This window comes from Amyelois transitella, chromosome 15, assembly GCF_032362555.1.
Source record: "Amyelois transitella isolate CPQ chromosome 15, ilAmyTran1.1, whole genome shotgun sequence".
Lineage (NCBI taxonomy): Eukaryota > Metazoa > Arthropoda > Insecta > Lepidoptera > Pyralidae > Amyelois > Amyelois transitella.
In genome coordinates, this window is record NC_083518.1 from 1,017,681 (window position 1) to 1,039,056 (window position 21,376).

General features: G+C 36.0%; 2 protein-coding genes across 6 annotated transcripts in view; one reads left to right on the forward strand and one right to left on the reverse strand.

Annotated features, from left to right (window-relative positions):
• LOC106136494 (serine/threonine-protein kinase minibrain) overlaps positions 1-8,495 on the reverse strand; it is a 148,105-nt gene extending 139,610 nt beyond the window's left edge. For all 5 annotated transcript variants that reach the window (XR_009657168.1, XR_001228657.2, XM_060948111.1 and 2 more), the window contains exon 1: positions 7,487-8,495. Coding sequence is in view for 3 of the 5 variants with exons in the window: in XM_060948111.1 (XP_060804094.1) it covers positions 7,487-7,550 (64 nt within the window). In the remaining 2 variants the exon portion in view is untranslated. The remainder of the gene's footprint in view (positions 1-7,486) is intronic.
• Positions 8,496-10,237: 1,742 nt separating this feature from the next.
• Positions 10,238-20,545, forward strand: LOC106136487 (nuclear RNA export factor 1). The gene is made up of 10 exons (XM_013337051.2): positions 10,238-10,622; positions 10,729-11,340; positions 12,153-12,343; positions 12,824-12,933; positions 14,936-14,972; positions 15,645-15,895; positions 16,323-16,491; positions 17,071-17,235; positions 17,843-17,994; positions 18,409-20,545. Exons 1-10 carry the CDS (start codon positions 10,553-10,555, stop codon positions 18,506-18,508), a joined length of 1,857 nt encoding a protein of 618 aa, XP_013192505.1. The 5' UTR covers positions 10,238-10,552; the 3' UTR covers positions 18,509-20,545.
• The last annotated feature ends 831 nt before the right edge of the window (positions 20,546-21,376 follow it).

Here is a 21,376-nt window from a genome sequence, read left to right on the forward strand (position 1 = left end):
TATATCCCTTGCGGGGTAGACAAGAGCCAACATTCTTGAAAAGACAGAATGGCCACGTTGAACTGTTTGGCTTAATGATAGAATTGAGTTGCAAACAGTAACAGGTTACTAGGGTTAGGGTTTTTCCGGCAATTATTCGAATTTCTCGCACCGTAAAAACCATCCTCGAATTTCAACGATCTCTGCCTATCCTGACGGGAAAAAAGCGTGCATATTATATCGAGTAAGTAATTACGTACGTAGGTATAACAAACCCGTAACCGTTAAGTTAATGAATGTGATATATTAGACGCAACTTTCCATACTCAATTATAAAAATAACAGTCTTGTCCGACGTGCAAAAACCTTCGTCGGGGGGTCGATGACACCAAGAGGCACTTTAGGGCTCGCTCCGTCACACAACAACGACGGCCAAAATAACTTTTGGTATTACCATTCATTTCCAATTCCAGTATTAAATTAACCTAAGTAAATGAAGCAAAGTTGAAAGAGTTGAAATATTGCAAGATTTACCAAATTTAGTTTCGGAAGGAAAAAGTGATTATTCTCTCTCTCATTATAATTAAATATCCCCGATCGTATTTTCCCCATTAACAAGACTCCTTAAATATTCATTCGCGAAAAAGAACATTTCAATAACACTTTATATAGCATTGTTTTACGGTTGACATTTGTCTGAGGAGGCAAGGGAGGCAAGTACCAAAAATCCGCTTCCTTGCAAAATTTTTGGAACTAAAATCATCATACTCTAAAAAATTCTACTCACAATTAGACATCGTCTCATACAAATGAGTTATGAATCATAAGTGTCGTAGACCTCTACCAATTAAAATGCAAATAATTCGCGCAATGACACCGCACAAATATATAGGTCTAGTCGGTCCGCTGGAGAAATCTTAGCATTTGCATAGGGCACCTGAATGCCCACACAGAATTCACCCACGCTTCGAGACAAGCTTGTTATATATATATACATAACAGTATGGTCAAAAAACGAGTAAGGATCTGTTAATTTGTTCCACATGACACGACAAGGGTATTGTTATGACATCTATTGCGAAGTGTTGTTCATATACATATATATTTCCGAAAAAACATTCTATGTAACAATTTATGATGTAGACACAATAGCAAATAACTTTAAACATAATAACCGACTAGTTACTGAACAGAAAAGGCGCATCAAGCGCAAAGGATCTCCTATCCAGAAAAATCAGTATGTAACAGAGACGTAACCAGGAGAAAGAAAAAAAAACTAAACACGTTAAGCGGACAAATCATTTTGTCTAATTTTAGCTTTGAGAACCAAATTAATTTCCCCACTTTTATACCCTTAACCTTAGCGACCGAGAGTGCTAATTCAAGATTTCACTCGAACATCGGCCGCTCAATTTTGGGCACAATGAATCGTTCCGCATTCCAACGCGGAATTCATTCACGGGTCGAGACCAACTCGTCTAGACAGAGAGTCGGTGAAAGGTGACCATTCACCGGCCGGCACGAAGCGCTTATACTCCGGTCCCACCAGACGTGGAAAACTGGTTGGAGGCATAGAGGCATAGGCATTTTAAGCAAATGGTATGATCTTTGCAATAAGCACATTAATCTTCAGTGCTTTAAAATGAGGCGCTAGGGTGAAGAAATGATCGGAATATAGTAGAGGGTTAAGCTGTTAGGTGCGCTCGTCCGCCATAAGAGAAATTGGAGGAGAATAGATTTATTGTTTCTCATGAATACCACGTCAATTATAGGTAGTTTCACCCGACCGTACGTAACAAATATTTTCCGAATAGTTAGCAGTAGTTATCAGAAATACTCTGAAATTTCTTGGAATTTAGCGTTCGATGTTGTAATATGATATAGGTATTTGACTGTAAATCGGATTGAAGTCCATCATGCTCCTTGCCCGGAGGGGTAGTCAGAGACTACTCTTTCCACTAGCCACGATAATTACATTCTTCTTTTGCTCCATCTACAGTCATTACCGTTTCATGAAAGCTCGTTCGTTAAGCAAATTGTTGCTGAACTAAAAATCACTGAAATTACGAAATTCACGCGACACGTGAAATCTCCATGACGATATGACCGGCCGGTTGCACGACTCGGCTCTGTGACGTCGGCCGACCAGCGTCCGCATAGCAACAGCTTTCAGACGGTGAAAGAAAGTTGATCGCGCACGAAATAAAAAACGCGTCCGCGCCGCCGGTTCCGACACAAGAGCAGTTTAAAATATTTGGCACTACGGCCCTGCTCGCAATATGTGCAATTTCTATATGCAGAAGAAGGATAACTGAGATGAGAAGCTTGTTATATTTTCTAGCTTTCACGATCAATGATTCCAGCACAAGATTAGTTTTAAAATATTTGGCAAACCAGCGGCAAAGTGCAATTTCGTTGAGAATTGACTTTTTGGTAATGTATTTGTCATAATTTCTGCTTTTGTTTTACTTCTCAGGGGAACAATTGCTTTGTTTTGACAGATAATACAGAAAACAATTTTGTTCATTAATCTGTGTTAATCGTATCTACGGCACAATTACAGTAGAGCACAGTGGAATTTGTTGCTTTTTTTAATGATATTTTTTTAACGAATTTCCAAATACTAAGAGAACCTTTAGTTTAACATGGTTTGTCATTCCCTTTAGTTATTTTCAAGTAAGCAATCTTCGCAAACTTTAATTTGTGTCCGACATCATTGCTTTCTCCATTTTTTGTGACGTTACGGGGCACATTGGTCCCTTGTGTTAATTTATTCCGAGTAAAATTTCGTTTCCCCAACCATTCCGAGGGAAATTAGCATGTTTTAGAAAGCATTCATGAATTTCAAAGAGATTGTTAGCGATCTTTATCCTTATAAGCAAGGTGGATTTTGGTACTGTGTGATAGGGCTGGCGGGATGGGTCTCCAATATCATAATATAGCGTTTGTTGAAATCTTTTCTGGTGATGATTTTTATCTGCCCACCAAAGTCTTTGGAGGTCTGATCTTCTACACTTATAGTATAATACAAACTTAACCTTTCGAAGTACAAATTAGTTCATAGTATACTTAATAAACCTAGGTGAACTTACCCAGGTGAATTAAGTCTACTGCAGGAGTTCGGGCTCAGAGCATTATAAATTGTTTCCTTCGTCAAGTCATATGATGCTCATCTTACGGTGAGGGATTATATCTGTCTAAATAGTCCCTTATACACAATTCGAAGACTTGAGGTATCGTTAGCAACACAATCCTACAAAGTAATAAATCCTCGATCCAAAATAATGAGAGGGGGGGGGGGGGGAAGTTAAACCTGTCTAAGCGCAATCTGATTACAATTAACGCTACCCCAAGACGAAGCAGAGCTACAGGAAGAGAAATGTTGGCAAACAGATAATATTTGAAACTAAACAGTAAACTAGAGAGGGAACAGGCAATTAGTAACTTTCGTGTGAGCCAACAATAATTCTATTCGTGTCTGCCTCAATCAAAGGAAACTTCACCGTAGACAGTTTGTTATTTAAGGCGTATAAACAAATTATATGTACAAACAAGGAAATAATTATGAGATAAATATTAACTTACGTTGTAAACATATCGGGCTTGTTGTGCGTGCAACAGGTTTCATAGGTGTTTGAGGTAAAAGTGTTATTTTAAATGAGATTCATGAAAATAATCCCTCCGAGATGGTCATTAAGCTGATGTAATTGAGGACATGTTCATACAAAAGACCTTTTATAATTTTTTTAGATTACGCTGGAGTAGTAAATGCTGCAAAATCGAATCTTAAACTCTAAGTAAAGTCAATCGATCTCGCACACCCTTGCATCAAAATTCTAACGTAATACCCGACAAAACTCCGGTTGCCGTCGGCAACCGAATCTTAAAAACATCTATCTTAGAACCAGTATCTAAGCGAAACAGCATAACAACACCAGAAATAACACAAAATAAAGTGTAAACTCGATGAATTCGAAGAAAAGCAATAGAAAAAAACACTTGGAAAACACGAGAGAAACCCACGCGGTACAGTAGTAGGTAGTCACGAAACACGACGCACTCGATTAATTAGCCACGTGCTCAAATAAAGAGCCAGTGGCCCCGTTTACCCAGAAACTGGGTATTAGGAGCAGCATCTTTGTGTTATTTAGATCGGGAGAATGCAACGGTGAACGGGAGTGCCAAGAGCGTGGGACGATGGCCCGGGAGATGGGTATCGTCCGAATTGCGACACGTCATTGGGCGAATGACACGAATCTTTGTTTGACTTTCGTTAGTAGGGCATTTCGCAAAAACAATTTCGATGTCATTTATTACGGATACGGAAGAACACTGATGTTGCAGACAATCACCGCCAATTATGCACAAGGCTGTGGAAAATACAAATAATACATATGCACAGTTTTGAAGAACCGTTTACCAAAACTAAGTTAAAATGGCGTTTATTTTAGCGTGCAAAAGCCCTTTATGGGCCTTTTTGTGCGTACCAAAATCAAGCTTTGTCTTTTTAGGGATAAATACATGCATTATACACGCATTATAGGTCTTAAGTCCTTACGGGATTGAGAGTGCATCCAGAAATGATTTAACGACCACGTTGAGCTGGATGGTTAAACAGTGCCATTGAAAATCAGTAAGCGACAGGTCGCTAGCCCATAACGGATAAAAAAACGTGGCAATAATAAACGTCATCGTTTAAATATTAACACGTGGACTTTATGACATAATTTCCAGTTTATTTCGAGGGGAATCCCGACCGGCCAGCACACAGTCGCGACCCCAAAATTGCTTAACTAACCGCCCTTTCCCGGGCTAACCCAATCAGGTCGACCCTCCCGTATAGGTGCTACCATTGACGCTTCATAAGATAACAAGGCTTTTATGCTCATCCCGCGTCAATTGAGTACTTTAGGGCACTAAGCAGATGAATCACTTTTTAAATTGTTTACGTATAGGACCGGTAGAGGCGATGGCCGGTTTTTTTACAGGAGTAAATAAGATATGTTCAGTTCTATACTTAGGTACACAGGTTTTTGCAGTCTACTTAACACGAAAAAGAAAAATAAAACATTTTTGTGCATTATTAGGGTTCATTAACGTGTAATTGAGAATCCAAGTTTACACAGACAAGCCAGCCCGAAAAAGCATAAGACTTTACAATCAATCAGTAAAAAAAGAAATGCAAGTTTTGTCGATCTGCAAAAAAAAACATCGCCATGTTTATCAGGCAATAATTTCGATGTTAATTGATAAAAACAATTTGTAACTGTCAAACACAAATAAAAACAGTTTGCCTCTAGCTAAATCTGTAATCTCGCTATTTATTTCATTTGCAACTTCACCAAAGGGTCGGTATCTATGTAGCGACAACTGATGGACAAGCAAATAAGGGCGAAGGGATGTAGAATGTAGGGCATCACGCATACAGGTCAGAGGGGGGTCCCGTGTGCATTCAATAATCCATGGGGTCGGGTACGTGCAACCACGAGAGGCGGAAAATCGTATTGTGCCCAACGGGCGGCTAGCAAAGTGCTTTTATTAGCAGATTGTCACTTCAAAAGGATGCTGTGTGGGGAGGAATTGATGGGCTGGTATAATGTTATCTTTTGTATTATATAAAGTGGCTGGTGTAAGCGGCTTCGTCTCCGTGACTTGATCTGCTTCGCATGATTGTATTTCGATGGATGAATGGGTAACTGGACGTTTGTTACCGATTAACTCACCATCTTACCTCGTTAACTAGAATCGAGGCATTACTGAAGACACTTTTTATCCCGAAAATGGAGAGATTATTATCTGTTCGTTATAGTTTCCTTCCGAAAAGCATTCTGGGCAAAATTAAACGAGGTACAATGCTATGTGATGAAATTTTTCTATCTTAATTAATTTTATTGGATAAATGGAATGTTGTAAATCAATTACAGATTTTAAAAAAGGAGGAAAGAGTTATAAAGTAAAATAATCATGTCAGAACCTAACTCACCCAATCCAGGATCAATGGCCAAAGGCATATATCCTATGCTCGTCTCCAAAGTGGTAAGGATTAGACCGGACTATGGTCCAGTCCGGTCCGGTCAGTTGGCTATAGCCAAGAGTGAGAAGTAATGATACTAATTTGAAGTATTCAATGTGAACTTCATCAAACACCTAATTAGAAGCAAGATAACAAACAATGGAAGGATAACAGAACACATTTCGTCATTACTTAATTAATGATTTTTATCCTCAATTAGTTGTTGCTCATGGCAACACTGGGACATCGTAAGAATATATATAGAGAAAATCCAAATCATACTGAACAACAGTTACTGTGAGCCAATTTTTTTTATCTTGTATATTTTATCAAATTTAGTAGGTATTTGATGATGGAATCTTTTTATTATTCTCATTACAAGCAGACGGCTTATAATACATGCATACAACTTAGGACCTTAGGGGGTAGATAGAGCTACACTTCTTTAAAACATTGGCCACATATAGCTCAAAAAAAATACAAACTCAAAATACTTCATATTGCTTAATAATTGTCAAAACTTTTAGTTTCACAACATTGGTTGACATCAAATAAATTACTTAAAAACTAAGTTTACTGCCGCTTCCAAGGTGTCAGTGCAGAAGAAGCGGTAACAAACTGCACTGCAGCATAGCTAGATGGCCTACTGTTGGAATTGAGATACATATTGATGACATGTTGCTAGCATATTGCCCAAAGCCAATATAGTGGGTACATATCACATAAAGAATCTAAGTTTAGAAAAGGGAGTGACAGCATTCACTAATTGTAGCGGCCAGAATCCTTTTGATGAAATTCTCGTAATATTACTATGTATATCAGACAGTTTTGGCAAATGTCAAAATTTTATTTCAACCTACAGCGATACAATTTGTTTCATATTAAAATGTATTTTTGTCCCAATCATAATTAACAATGTATTGATGACTAATTTTGAATTAGTTAAAATAAGAAATAACAAAAGTTAAACAAAAAGTCAGCTATGTATTTTGTTACATTTCTTTTTATGTGCAATAAAGAGTTTACAAACAAACAAAAAGTACGTAACAAAATGAAATGTCTTTGTACCTTCTTGGAAAATTTATTTACGGTAGTTTAATCAGTTTTCTATATTGTTGAATAAAGTTTGTTTTGATGGCTAAATGGATGGCCACTTTAACAAATAAAATCTTTCATAAATAAGAAACCAAAAGATTCAAGATAAACATTTGAATCTACATAATTATTTAGGTTACTATACTCTGCAGAATAAAGGAATAATAAAAAATATTATTCTTTGGCAGGTGAAAAAAGTATGAATTATGACATTTTGTATATTCTTCATGGGCTTGAAGTTTTTAAATACCAGTTAAAATGATTCTTGTGTCTTTTCAAATTATTTAGAAATTTTAAGAATGTGCTTAAATTTTGTAGTATTTTTTATATGGTCACTGCTGGAAGGTATGTTCAGCTTGTCTTATAATTTAGGAGGTACAGCAAAAATTAAATACTTACATTTATTTTTGGCATTCTCATCCATCAGCATGTTAAAGTGGTGGTGGCGATTCCACGCAGCCATTTTGCCTTCGTGCGGAGCCCCGAGAAGCACCAGGGCCGCCCCGGCGGGCCCAACTCCGTCTAGGGGCTCCAGGTTCCTTACACTATTATTTTGTCACACACTCATAACCCAAGGAGCATAACTAGCACACACTCGCGATCGGAAACGCCGCCGTAGCCGGCGATGTCATCGGCGGGAAACAACGCACATGCCTTACACTTCCGCTAAAAATACACGCACTTATGCACTCGTAGGTAAACAAGCACGATCACACGGGAGCGGTGATTCACCTCGAAAGTCGCGCGCTTCGCACTGCAGCGGACTGTGGCGTGCGTTCGCGGACCGCAACCGACTGACACCCAAACAGTCGTCCCGTGCTTGAGTCACGTGTGCTGTGCACTTTGCACAAACCGAATGCCACACCAAACAGAATAATTCACTCAGATAATCACAGTCAATATTTCAATACGTAATCGGACTGTCCGACGAGACAATGCTCCGAGCGCGGACGCGATTTCACTTCGTCGAACCGATGCCGACTAAGTACCTACTCGACAAATCGAACGCACGAACAAAATAATAACAAATGTGCATGAGATTCTCGCTGTATTATGTGCACGTGGGTTGCGTCATAGGCAAATTCTACTAAATGTAGACACACTGTGGTAAATGCAAATGTTATAGAAACCACGGCGGAATTTCTTTAACTGCAAGCAGCAGCAAGCTAGATGATGAATCTAAAAATTGGTGAAATACGAATTACACTGTCGTAGAGGTAGCAAAATTATCGATAGATCTAGAATTTAACACTATAATTACAACACCACAAATTACTATTAGTAAACAAAGCACAGCTCGTAACACATTCAGAAAATACCAGCTTGAAACAGTAAAACGCGGATGCGTTGATCAAGCGCGACAAATAGGACAAAACATGGCAGACTCGAACAGCACACGAGCTTTGTCTGTGATCGTTTTATTTTTAAATGCTATGGTTTCTTTGCCGTTCCGTTACTATTCATTTAAAGAGCAATTTTTTTAATATTTTTTAATTATAGCCCCTTCATAAACATATGTCTATCATTTTTGTCATAGTATTTTTTTTTCTTGAGAGAAATGTAAATTTTATAAAAAATAATTTCATTTGTCTTTTTTAAATAATAAAACCTTAATAAAATTTACATGAAATGAAACGTTAAAGCGTATGCCATAAACAAAAGAAGAAAATTCAAAATGGAGAATGGTTAGAATGTTGCCAGTATAGTAAATAAACTATAAACTTGGGGAAATAACAACAACGACATGTATATTTTATCGGAAGCGCATGTTTTTACGTGACTTTATGTACTATGCCATTTTAAATTGTTCATGAAAAGAATAGAATAGATTTATTTTCAAAATTGGATACAAAGGATCACTTATTGACGTCACATCACTTAAATCTAATTATAACTACTACCGCTTCCAAAGCGCATGTATAGAAGAAGCGGTGGAACAAACTACACTGCAGCATGTTCATCGGATGTCAATTTACAAATATAGATCTCTTAAATCGAATTCATGGACGAATACACATTATCTACATTAAAAAACATGAATAGAATTGCCGTGTGGTTACCAGCACCAATAGAAAAAAGAATAGGACTACTCCATCTTTTCCCCACGGATGTCGTAAAAGGCGAATAAGGGATTGGTTTATAAACTTGGGATTCTTCCTTTAGGCGATGGGCTAGCAACCTGTCACTATTTGAATCTCAATTCTATCAAAAAGCCAAACAGCTGAACGTGGCCTTTCAGTCTTTTCAAACTGTTGGCTCTGCCAACCCCGTAAGGGATATAGACGTGATGATATGTATGTATGTATGAATGTAGAACTAATTATCAACTTGTAAACCTTGTTTATATTTTGGACATTATCCACATCCACATTAATACTAGAGAGAATATACTCGTAATTTAAACATTGCAAACCTGAACGAGCAAACTGTTGTTATTGAATTTTTATTGTTTTATGTAAAGAATATGTTAAAAATGTACTGAAAATATTTAAAAAAATATTTTACCATTAGAAAGCTACATTATTCGAACGTGCCATAGTACATATACCTATTTGTTTTAGACCATTTAAGGAACCTACTCTTCATGCTACCGCTGGTTTACAGTCTATTACAGCTCGGTGACCACGGATGATTGAAACGTCTGAGATACAATAAAGGTACCTTACGTGTGTCTTTTATACAGTTTACATACATAAAATCATGTCTATATCCCTTGCGGGGTAGACAGAGCCAAGATCGTACCTCAAGAAGAAAAAGTCGATCCCTGATGATCCATCTGCCTGTTAAGACTCTTGAAAATCAACACAGTACTTTGAATTTGGCTAAAAAGATATATCATAGGATTGTTATAGTTAAAAAAATTATAGGAAAATAATTTAGGGAGTTTGTATTTAGCACATAAAAGAAAGCTTACACATGTCGTTTACATGGAGTTTGCACACATTTTGTATGAACTGAACTACAAATACAAGTTTGTCCACTTTTATATGTGGTCAAAGGTGAAATGTTTATCGAGTACTCTAGCCTGTTCTTTTTATTATTGTAAGATACTACGGAACCAGTTCAACTCGTACTAGACAGTCATATTTGGGGGAATTTAAAAAAAAAGTTGGTAACACTTATCTTATAGTGTCCGTCCGTCCTGTGTGTCATAGACGCTGTGTGGATTGTGGAATTTGTGGAATTGTCAATAGTCGTTGGATTTAATCTCTCAATAATTCAGTAATAACCTACGTCGCATTTGTGCATTACTAACGTTTAGTTGTAATCACGTTGTAATTTGTGTAATTTAAAAACGTCTAGTGTATAAAATATAATCTAAATATCTGGTTTCGTAGGTGTTTCGAGTGCTACCTGAATTAAGAGATTTGTCTTTGGAAGTGCAACCTTGTGGAAATTTAACCTTTGTGTTGTGTATGTGAATTAGAAAATACTTCTACAGGGTTTCGTGTAGTATTTTTTAACATGCCTAAACGCGGAGGAGGTAGAAGAGATGATGGTAGAAATTGGAAGAGATACGAAAATGACCATTTTGGTAAGTCACGTAGTACCTTTGTTGTTTTGTTATTGGTCTTTTTCGCACGTTTTTGAAAACGTGGCACAGATGCCACGTTAATAATATTTAATCTTTTTATTTCCAGAACATGATGACAGAGGTCATTCCAACAATACCAGGCGTGTTAGCTTCAAACCTGGAACAAATAAAGGGAAAAACAAGTTCCGTACATGGAATGATCCTAAACTATTGCTTGATGATGACATTGATATGTCTGGGGGTCCCATGCATGGTCAAGGGCAAGGGAGGAAAGGAGCATTTAGAGGCAGAGGAGGGAAACGCATCATTTCACCAGCAGCTGGCGGTCCAAGAGGAGGGCCTAAGAAGAAGTTCATAGCGGGGCTACTGCCATGGTACCAAATCGTTATACCTTACGGCGCAAAACATGAGAAAGATGTTATTCTTAAAGCATTGTTAGGTTACATATCACCAGAGATCTTCATTCCCCATTATTACAAAGTGAACGGCAATTCGTCTATATTTTATGTGGACGATGTGAAAATTGCCGAAAAACTGTTTTATGCAGACAGAAAGATTGTGATGTCTGATGGCTTCAAGTTGGTAGTCATTGTCCGTAATGCGGCACCAACAGTTACAATTGATGCCGAGATGAAGGAAAAGATGAAGACTGCAATGGTTAAGAGATACAATGCTGCGACAAAAGCTCTGGATTTAACGAAGTTCCACGCTGACCCTGGTAAGTTGCTACACTTCATTTGTAAATATGATGTATGTTTTGGTAACACTAAGCCTTTTGCCTTTTTTTTAATTTGAAGTTTTGGTTAGTTCACACAAAATTTATTGTTCCTTTTGTTCTAATTTGTGTAGACAATTTTTTGCCTGGTCTCTTAATCTAAGAGCTAAGAACCCTTTTTATCTTTTTGATTTCTTAGAATATTGTCCAAATGAGATAGTATCACAAGAGATTGATTGTACATACATACACCATGCCTCTTTCCCTGGTGGGGTAGGCTGAGACTACATCTTTCCACTTGTCACTATCCCTGCATACTTCTTTCGCCACATCCACATTCATAACTGTTTATGCAAGCTTGTCGGTTTCGGGTACTCTTGACCTGACATTTAGTCATAATGTTTCCAATTTGATCAAGATATGTTCATCTCAACCTTCCAGCACCACCAGTCCTAAGCTAATATACAAAGGGAGTGTGAATGACACTCCCTTTGTATGTTAGCTTAGTCAACCGACTTTCTTTCATCTTCTTGACATGACCCAAACATCTAAGCATTCCCTTTTCTATTTCTGTTACTATATCTTCTGTCACACCACAACATTCCCTTATTGTGCTGTTCCTTATCTTGTCACCCAATTTTACACTTAGTCTTTCATTTCTACATCATTTATTTTATTTATTGATCCTAAATTGTAAAATTATCAATTTTTTTCTTGTGATATTAGCTGTTGTAAGGATAGCACAACATTTAACATTATATTTTTTGATATTATTCTATATCATTAACTTATTACACATCATCCATCTTTAACAGAGCTGCAAGACATATTCTGTGCTCTCTTCCGGCCCATGATAATGTTGGCCGTGATTGACATCATTGCGGAACACATCCCGGACCTCGAGGCTTTGAACCTTAACGATAACAAGTTACATGGCATGGAGCATCTGAAGATTCTCTCAACGAAGTTCAAGCTGTTGAAGATTCTGTACCTGGGTGACAATAGGGTATGTATATCTCGAAATTTATTTTGTGATTTGATTTGTTATTGATTATTATTCAAAGCAATTATTTATGATTGAAGCATCTGTGGTGCAGCCTTTGTCCGTTTGTCTGTAACAGCAAGTCCAGGGTTCGAATCCCCAGCCAAGGCATGATGAAAGAGAAATGAACTTTCTCTGATTGGCCTGGGTCTTTGATGTTTATCTTAAAAATGTTTATTATAAAATATAGTACAGTTGAGTTCATATCTCTTAACACAAGTCTGAACTTCAAGGCTAACTCATTCTGTGTAATCTGTCCTGTATATATATTTATTTTTATATATTATCATTCTTATAGGTGTGAATTAATTGTACAACTCTGGCTTCTAGGTGTTAAATTGTATATGTTTGAAATGTATTTGTTTACATGAAAAAGAAAATGAATAATATAAGATAGCATCATGGCCTTAAGACTTGTAGCAATAGCAATAAATGAAATTACAGATACCATCAATCGCTTCCCTGGAGCCCCTGAAATCCCTGCAACTTGTGGAGCTGTACCTCAAAGGGAACCCCCTCGTGAACAGGTTTAACGACCATGACACATACATCAGGTAATCTATATTGGTATGAAGATTGGACACAAACTTGGTAATGTAGGCTGTAAGCCAATGAGACGGAAGTGTTCAGAGGAATTGTCCCCTGAACTTGTAAAGTTTTGAGTCTGGAGCTAAAGAATGACGAGAGAAAGATATAAAATTGCATGTTTTTGAACATTTCTTATTTTCAAGACTTTTAGTTATATGTATGAACTCCTTTATATGAAATTTTTGGAAATTTACTGATTGTCAGAATAACTAGGACTTGTTACACATTACTGACCTGCTTAAAAGTTTTGATGGCAGTGATTTTTGGAACGAAAGACAGTAACAATGAAGGTACTAGCTATTACATATAGAAATGTAGTAAAGTGACTATCTTTTGATAATAAATTGCAATATATTACAAAAACCAACCATATCACTTGCATTTATTATACACTAGAATAGGTCTGAGACTTATATTATGAAAAAATTGCATTAAATTATTTAACGTGGTTCCAAATTTGATGAACAGTGAAAGTTTGATTGTGCCGATAAGACTTTTTTGCCTTTAAAATCCATTAATGATGTTGCTTCAACAATCGCTTTCATAACATAACCTTAAAAAGACGAAATCAAATGTAATGTCGACGCCATCTTAAGGTAGGTATTTAAGGCGCCATCTTGTATCACTGTGACATTTTTGACGGTTCAAATTCCACATAATTCACAAAGTCACATAGGATCATTAATTTTACTAACAAATATAACGTAACTTTTTATGGTATATAATGTTTTCAGAACCTGCAACTCCCGTCAGATCTAGGACTAACTCCTAGGCCAAGGGGGGTGGAAGTGGGTTTAGATATTTCAGACAAATTACAAACATAATTATTTTCCTTATAACATTTTATATATTTATATATCATAGTACAACATAAGATAAATTATCCAAAAAGAAAAAAAAAAAATAAAATTATGATTTTGAATACAGGCATTCAATTTCTATTTGCATTAATATTTAGTTGTTTATTTTATCAAACTGACACATTTTTTTTGACCAACGTTAAATTGCATACTGATGTACCTATGTTTTAATGAACGTTTTTTGTTAAACAATGTGAATTGTATAATATAATTTAGTTTCGGTTTAAAAATCGCATATAACTGAATTGTCACAACTTATGTTCTTTATTATATACTTATTTTTTATTGATATATATCCACACTCTTGTTCAATATTACTGAAAGACAGAAAAATATAAGAACTTACTCAAATTTTTTTCTTTACCTATATTTGAAGAAAATATAATTTTCTGTCAAGTATGAATATTAGATGATTTAAAATCTATATATTTTACAAAACAATAATTAAGAAATATAATTAATGTTCTGTAAAATTGTAAAGTGCTTTATGAAATTGCTGTTGAAATTTTTTTTTTGTATACATATTTAAAATTGTAACAGATTTTTGTAATGAAAATTACCAGTGTAACAAAATTAATTGAAACTATTCATAATGGAAGTGATTAATTAATAAGCATTGTCATATTGAAAAATATTTATTTATAAAAAATACACCAAAGTTGTGTTCAATTATTTTTTATGAGTATGACCAAAACAAAATATGACAATGCTGTTTTTTTATTTCTATTTAAAAGAAGTATTTAATTTTTAAACAAAATTAAATATTTGTTTTATAAATAACAGCACTGTCTTTTTTGTTTTCGTCATGCCGTTATAAAAAAATAATAATTTTGTTTAAAAATAACAGCATTATAATTTAAAAAAAAAAATACAATTTTGGTTGTTAACTAAAAACATGCTTGGAAATTAATTTGTTACATCAATTTAAATTATTTTGTTACATTCACTAATAAAAAAACATGACCATTTGAAAAAAGAATATATAAAAAAAAAAAAATGTTCTCTTCAAATGGCCAGTGTTTTTCGTGTATCGTAAGAAACCTATATCAAAACGTTTGTAATTAATGAGTTACAGAGTGGTTGACAGTTTTATTCCTTGTTCCGACAGCGATGTGCGGAAGAGGTTCCCCAAGCTGATGCGACTGGTAAGTTTGTGTTTTCATTGAATATATATCATACTTTTTTGTCTTGACCTAATTTTTGCATCCTTTTTTTTTCTAATTTCTTTTATTAAGGTACACTCTATTGTAGATTTAAATAATCAAGTCTGTTAAATGAAGTAGGTACGAATAAAAGTGTTGATATTTGTTATCACCATGTAAATCAATAGAATGTCTTATTATAATTGAAAATATAGGATATGTCGTCCTTTTGCCAAATAAATCTCAAATTGCGATGCAATATAAAAAAAGGCATTATTCTGAATTATTCGATCTTCCCCTTTCTTTTTTTATATCTATAATAATCTCATAATTATTATACACTACAACTCGATATTTACAATGTATTAATAGAATAGAATATAATAGACTAGAATAGATTTTATTTCAGAATTGGATTCTAGATATCACTTATTGACGTCACATCGCTTGAATCTTAAATTTTACGACGAACAGCAGGCTTACTCTCGACTCACAATGCCAATACACAATGCCAATCTCAATGCAAGAAACGTCATTTGACACTCTTGAATTTCACACTAGCGCCACATTGGGGCGAAATCGGGCGGATATTGAATGATTAGTTCATTCAATATCCGCCCGATTTCTCCCCAAATAATATTGAGATTGTGTTCTGGAACTTGGAATTCGTTACAGGACGGCGTGGACCTACCTCCGGCTATCGGGTTCGACGTGGCAGAAACCGCCACTCTGCCCCCTCGCCAGCAGTCCTTCCTCGTGGACCCGGCCGGCCAGGACCTGGTCAGGGAATTCCTCACGCAGTACTTCGCTATATACGACTCTGACACGCGGCAACCATTGCTCGAGGCGTACCATGAACACGCAACAATGTCTATGGCGGCGAATTACTTGAGCCACGACAATAACAGATACTCGCCGTCGTCTAGGTGAGTTTGTTAATAGATACTAGGTCTGTGGGTGGTACTGGGTTTGTAGATACTAAGTACTAGTCTCTCGATACTAGGTACTAATAAGTAGATATTGGGAAATAGGTATTGGATACTAGGTACTGAGTATTGTGTACAGCGTAATAGATGATGAGTATTGTGTACCAGGTTATATTCCTGGTTACCAGATGTAAGATTACTATACCTACATACATACATACTGATAATGACGTCTATTTCCCTTGCGGGGTAGACGGAGGCAACAGTCTTGAAAAGACTGATAGGCCACGTTAAGATTACTAGATACTTGTTTATTAAATATTATTAGTATTCTAGGTAGTAGACAGTAGGCCTGATGATGAATCATCATCTGGTACCTCTTGTGTAAGTCCTCACACGTCAATACTCAACATATTTCTCTTTCCAGGCTGACCTCATACATATCGAGCAGTCGCAACATAATCAAGGTATCTGAAAGGGAGTCCAGGAGAAGGTACCTGAAGACCGGGAGGCTGCAAGTGGTGTCGTTCCTCTCCGAGTTGCCTAAGACCAAACATGATTTGATGGGATTTGCGGTCGATTTACTAGTTTTTACGGTAAGGATTTTGCATTAATTCATTCATATAATCACGTCTATATCCCTTGCGGGGTAGACAGAGCCAACAGTCTTAAAAAGACTGAAAGACCATGTTCAGCTGTTATGCTAAATGATAGAATTGAGATTCAAATAGTGACAGGTTGCTAACCCATCGCCTAAAATATGAATCCCAAGTTTATAAGCCTATCCCTAAGTCGCCTTTTGCGACATCCATGCGAACAAGACGGAGAGGTCCTTTTTTTTTTTTAAGTGCCGGGAACCACACGGCACGACTTAACTAGCTTATTATACAACAATTATTGACTATGGTTGACTAAATGGTAGATAATAGCTTCTAGCATTAAGTCCGCCAATTGTGTTATACATTTGTATTTCGAACAATAATGTTTTGTCTTTTTTAGGCGATGGGCTAGCAACCTGTCACTATTTGAATCTCAATTCGATCATTAAGCCAAATAGCTGAACGTGGCCTGTCAGTCTTTTCAAGACTGTTGGCTCTGTCTACCCCGCAAGGGATATAGACGTGACCATATGTATGTATGTTTAAATAAATATTAACTCTCATTTTGTTCCGCAGCCCACCATGATAGTGCTGTCGATGAACGGCCTCTTCAAAGAGACCGCGACGTCGGGGAATCCCAACCGGTCTTTCCACCGCACCTTCGTGATCGTTCCCAACGCCGGTGGCGGGTTCTGCGTCATCAACGATATGCTGTTCATCACTAATCCTGTTGAAGAACAGGTGAGAGACATTTTGAATTTTATATTTTTATACATTAGCTACTGCCCGCTACTTTGTTCTTTGTGAAAATTCTCTGACGAAACTTATCTCCTGAATTGCTTCTTAGAAGGGTGGAGGGAGATTTTTTTGTAAACCAGTTCTTTAATTGAACATACATACATAAAATCACGCCTCTTTCCCGGAGGGGTAGGCAGAGACTACCTCTTTCCACTTGCCACGATGTCTGCTTACTTCCTTCGTTTCATCCACATTGAATATAAAAAAAACCAGCATTGAAATGGGAGCTAAAGTTTTCGTGTAATGTGAATACAAACATACAGACGTACTGAATGGAATTATTATTTTGGGCAACAATGAAACCGTCAAGGATGAATAATGTTCACCGTTTTTATTATTTCTTTGCTCCTTATAGTTGCAGCGTGATGTTATATAGCCTAAAGCCTTCCTCGATAAATGGTCAATTCAACGCAAAAATAATTATTCAATTTGAACCAGTAGTTCCTGAGATTAGCGCATTCAAACAAACAAACTCTTCAACTTATAATATTAGTATAGATGTATTAATTAAATAACTGAAGTTATATAATATCCTATTCTTTTGGAACAGGAAGAGAAAGCATTCTCGACGGGGGTTCCCCCCGCGGCGCCCGCCCCCTCCCCGGCCGCCGCGCCCCCCGCGCCCGTCGCAGACGACCCGCAGAAGCTGATGCTGAACATGCTGGGGCAGCAGACCGGCATGAACGAACATTGGAGCATCAAGTAAGTGTTGATACCCAGTCTTTCTGTCTCCCTCCTCCTGGCTTTAGTCCCGGTCGCATCCTCACTCTGGAGAGGTGGCATTAGCTGGAAATAAAAGATAATGGCAGTTAACTAGCCCATCACCTAAATGAAGAATCACAAGTTTAAATCCTTATTCTGTAATAAATTCAAAATTTTGATTAGTAACTACGTTTTTTTTTAATTACCTTAATGGTATTGCAATTTTTTTTTCTATAATTTCTTGCAATCGGGATTAAAGCAAGGAGGAATATATACATTGTTTAATTTCATTTCTCTTAGAATTTGGTATCTACATCATTATACAAACATTGCAATTATTCACTTCCAACGCCTGTGTCCACATCGTTTCAACAACACTTTTGATCGTAAACTAATAAAGATCTTAATTTCCAGTTGTTTGCAAGAGACCGGCTGGGATTTCCAACGGGCATTGTTCATCTTCAACCAGCTCCAATCGGAAGGCAAAATACCGCCCGAGGCGTTCGTCAAGTGATTACTCAAATGATAAGCTGTGTACATATTAATTAAGAAGATTATATTTTTACAAGAATGTGTTGTACATATGAGCGAAAGTGGATTTTGCTGCAAGTGAAGGGAACAAGAATAGAGACAGTGAAATAATTAATTAATAAGTAGAAACGATTTTCCAACATTTGGTTAGATTTAATTTGAAATTAATCAAAATTTTAATGGAATTGATGAAGAAATGAAAAAAAAAAGAAAAGCTATCCAAGATTAAGGTGTAATAAAAAAAAATGAAGAAAATATATGAATATTGATGAAGACGTGAAGACGAACAAGATTCTGAAGAAATTGAAATCACAATTTTTAGATATAGTTGGCAATTTTACTTATAATTTGTAAACTTTAACATGTTATTCATATAGACTTGTTTAAAAGTTCCTTTTTTTTTAGATCACAGAAGAAAAAAGTCATAGTTATGTGAAATAGAATTTAATTTTTAAAAATGTGATATGATGCGGATGACAGAGGACAGAGATATAAAAAAGATGTAAGTGTGAAAGAGGCGTCATGACATATTAGGTTTAACTGTCAAACGCATCATAGTTTTTTCATTGTAAAAGTTTACATAATTTTACACTGATCTTTTTGATCAGTTCCTAGTGAGACTTTTGTAAAAAGCGCAAATCTAATTTTTATTTTAGAAGGCATAATGATAAAATACATTTTAATTTTAACATAGCTCCTTAATGCCAAAATTCCTTGAAAATATTAACGCAAATTGAATTGCGTTGAGATTTGAACACCGTAGAAATGTTTCATTGAATTTTACGTAATCACGATTACGATATACGTATACACGATATCACGCCTGTTAGAACTGTATGTATTGGACAAAACTACATATTTTATGGTGTCATATGCTTTACGTTCCATTAAATCCGACAGATTTTTATTTGAATACGCTAAAATATGGATCTGTCAAGCCGCCATTTTGTTTTCTCAGTTTTATTTTCAATCAGGAGTTAACTGTTCAGATATTTTGGTTTGAACCAATTATGAGCTCACTTGATATAAGATGGCGGCTTGACAATGCATGTTTGGTTAACTTTATTGAAGGCAAAATGAAATTTACCAATATACAAATAGTTGGTTCAGATACTAGTTTTTTACAGTGTATTTTGTAAACAGCCATACAAGTAAATTTTCATATAATTGGAGCGTTCTCTCTCGCTCTATTGCCATATAATAGAGAGGGAAAGTTCTATTTTCTTGAAATATGCCTTCAAGGTGTGAAGGAAACCGAAGTTCAATATTTAAGTGGCATTATTGTCTTTCAGTTTATGTGGATGTTGTAAAAGGTTAAAGAAAACAGAAGTATAAAAGAATATATTTTGGATTGTAAATAAAAGTTACAATAAGTTTAATTTGTAAGGTATATCTAGTTTTAATACCTTTGGCTGTAATAGTTTTCTTTTTACTTACATAAAAATATGTAAACTATATTTTCAAATGCAAATTTGCATTTTTTTCGGTCTCAGTATATCTCAATAAGTACAACAAAAATACAGCATTGGACTTGTTATAACTATATTAGAAAAAAAAAACCGTGTAACAAGTTTGTAACTCACGTATTAGCTGAAAATACTGTGCCTACAATTATTATTAATTTCTTTTCTGATCTTTTTATCTCGATAATTGTATCAAATTTCTCGGATATTCATTTAATCCGTACTGCATTTGTTTTCCAACTAAAGAAAAATGTAAATACTTTCTCCAAGGGTTTCATTCTCGGCAAAGCTATAGTGCGTCCATTTTCCGGCAGAGGCGCTAGTGTCGAATTAAAATACGGCCAAGTGGAATGGTCCGTTGGACGTAGCCCGGTAAAGACGGTGGAACCCCGTGGGTGGAACCCTAGTGGGCTAGCCGTCGAGTTCCGGTACGCCTATCATACGAGCGCATTGTACTGCCAAATCTTGGACATAATGTGATGCCGAGACCATCGGGGGGCGTAGGGCGTAGTTAAGACATTATTTTTGATTGATGAATACAAGTTATTGTTTATAGTTCGTTTGGTGTTTTATTTTTTCCTGGTTTTTGCCGGTAACCTCTCAGAAAAATAACTCAGGAATATGGGTGATTCTTTATCTACAAAATATTACCTAAATAGGTGCAAATATAAAACGAACTTATCGTAACGTACGAGTAACTTGATCAAATTAAAGACATCCCGCTGAACTTGCATGAAGAGAGTTATGAGAGAATGTGGATGAAGAGAAGGAAGTATGCGGAGATAGTGTTAACACAACCAAACAATTCTAAACTTTAGACGACACACCGCAATAAGTAGTCTGCTATCCTTTTGATACATTTTGGTGAATGATCTTTTTGCGATGTGCACATTCTGCATCAGAATGCATATTTTCGCTCGATAGACGCCGTATACAATGTTATCAGTGCATAAAACACTGTACCATTGTTTGTCAAACATTGTATTATACAAAGTACATCCGTGGTATTTTTCTATGTCTATAGCCGACTTGGCAAAAGGTGTTACAAAAAGACAAATATAAATAAATATATATGGGACAGACCGTATCGAAATACCGAAAAGTGATCTTAAGTTGATGTGTTTTATTTTTTAAATTTATTTTGTATTTATAGATTTTGACAAAAGTTGAAGTGAGAAAATATCTTTTCTATACCAATTGCCACATTGTGCCGTTCTTAATTATTCTTCCCTAACGAAGGCTGTTTCATTCCAAAATATAGAATAATCTACACTTCGGTTTAAAACCCAAACATGAAAGTACGTTTGTCCCTTGAGATACTAACTCGTATATTTGCACTGAAAACAGTACAGGTATCACGTCATAGCTCGGACAAAGAAATTCCCCTG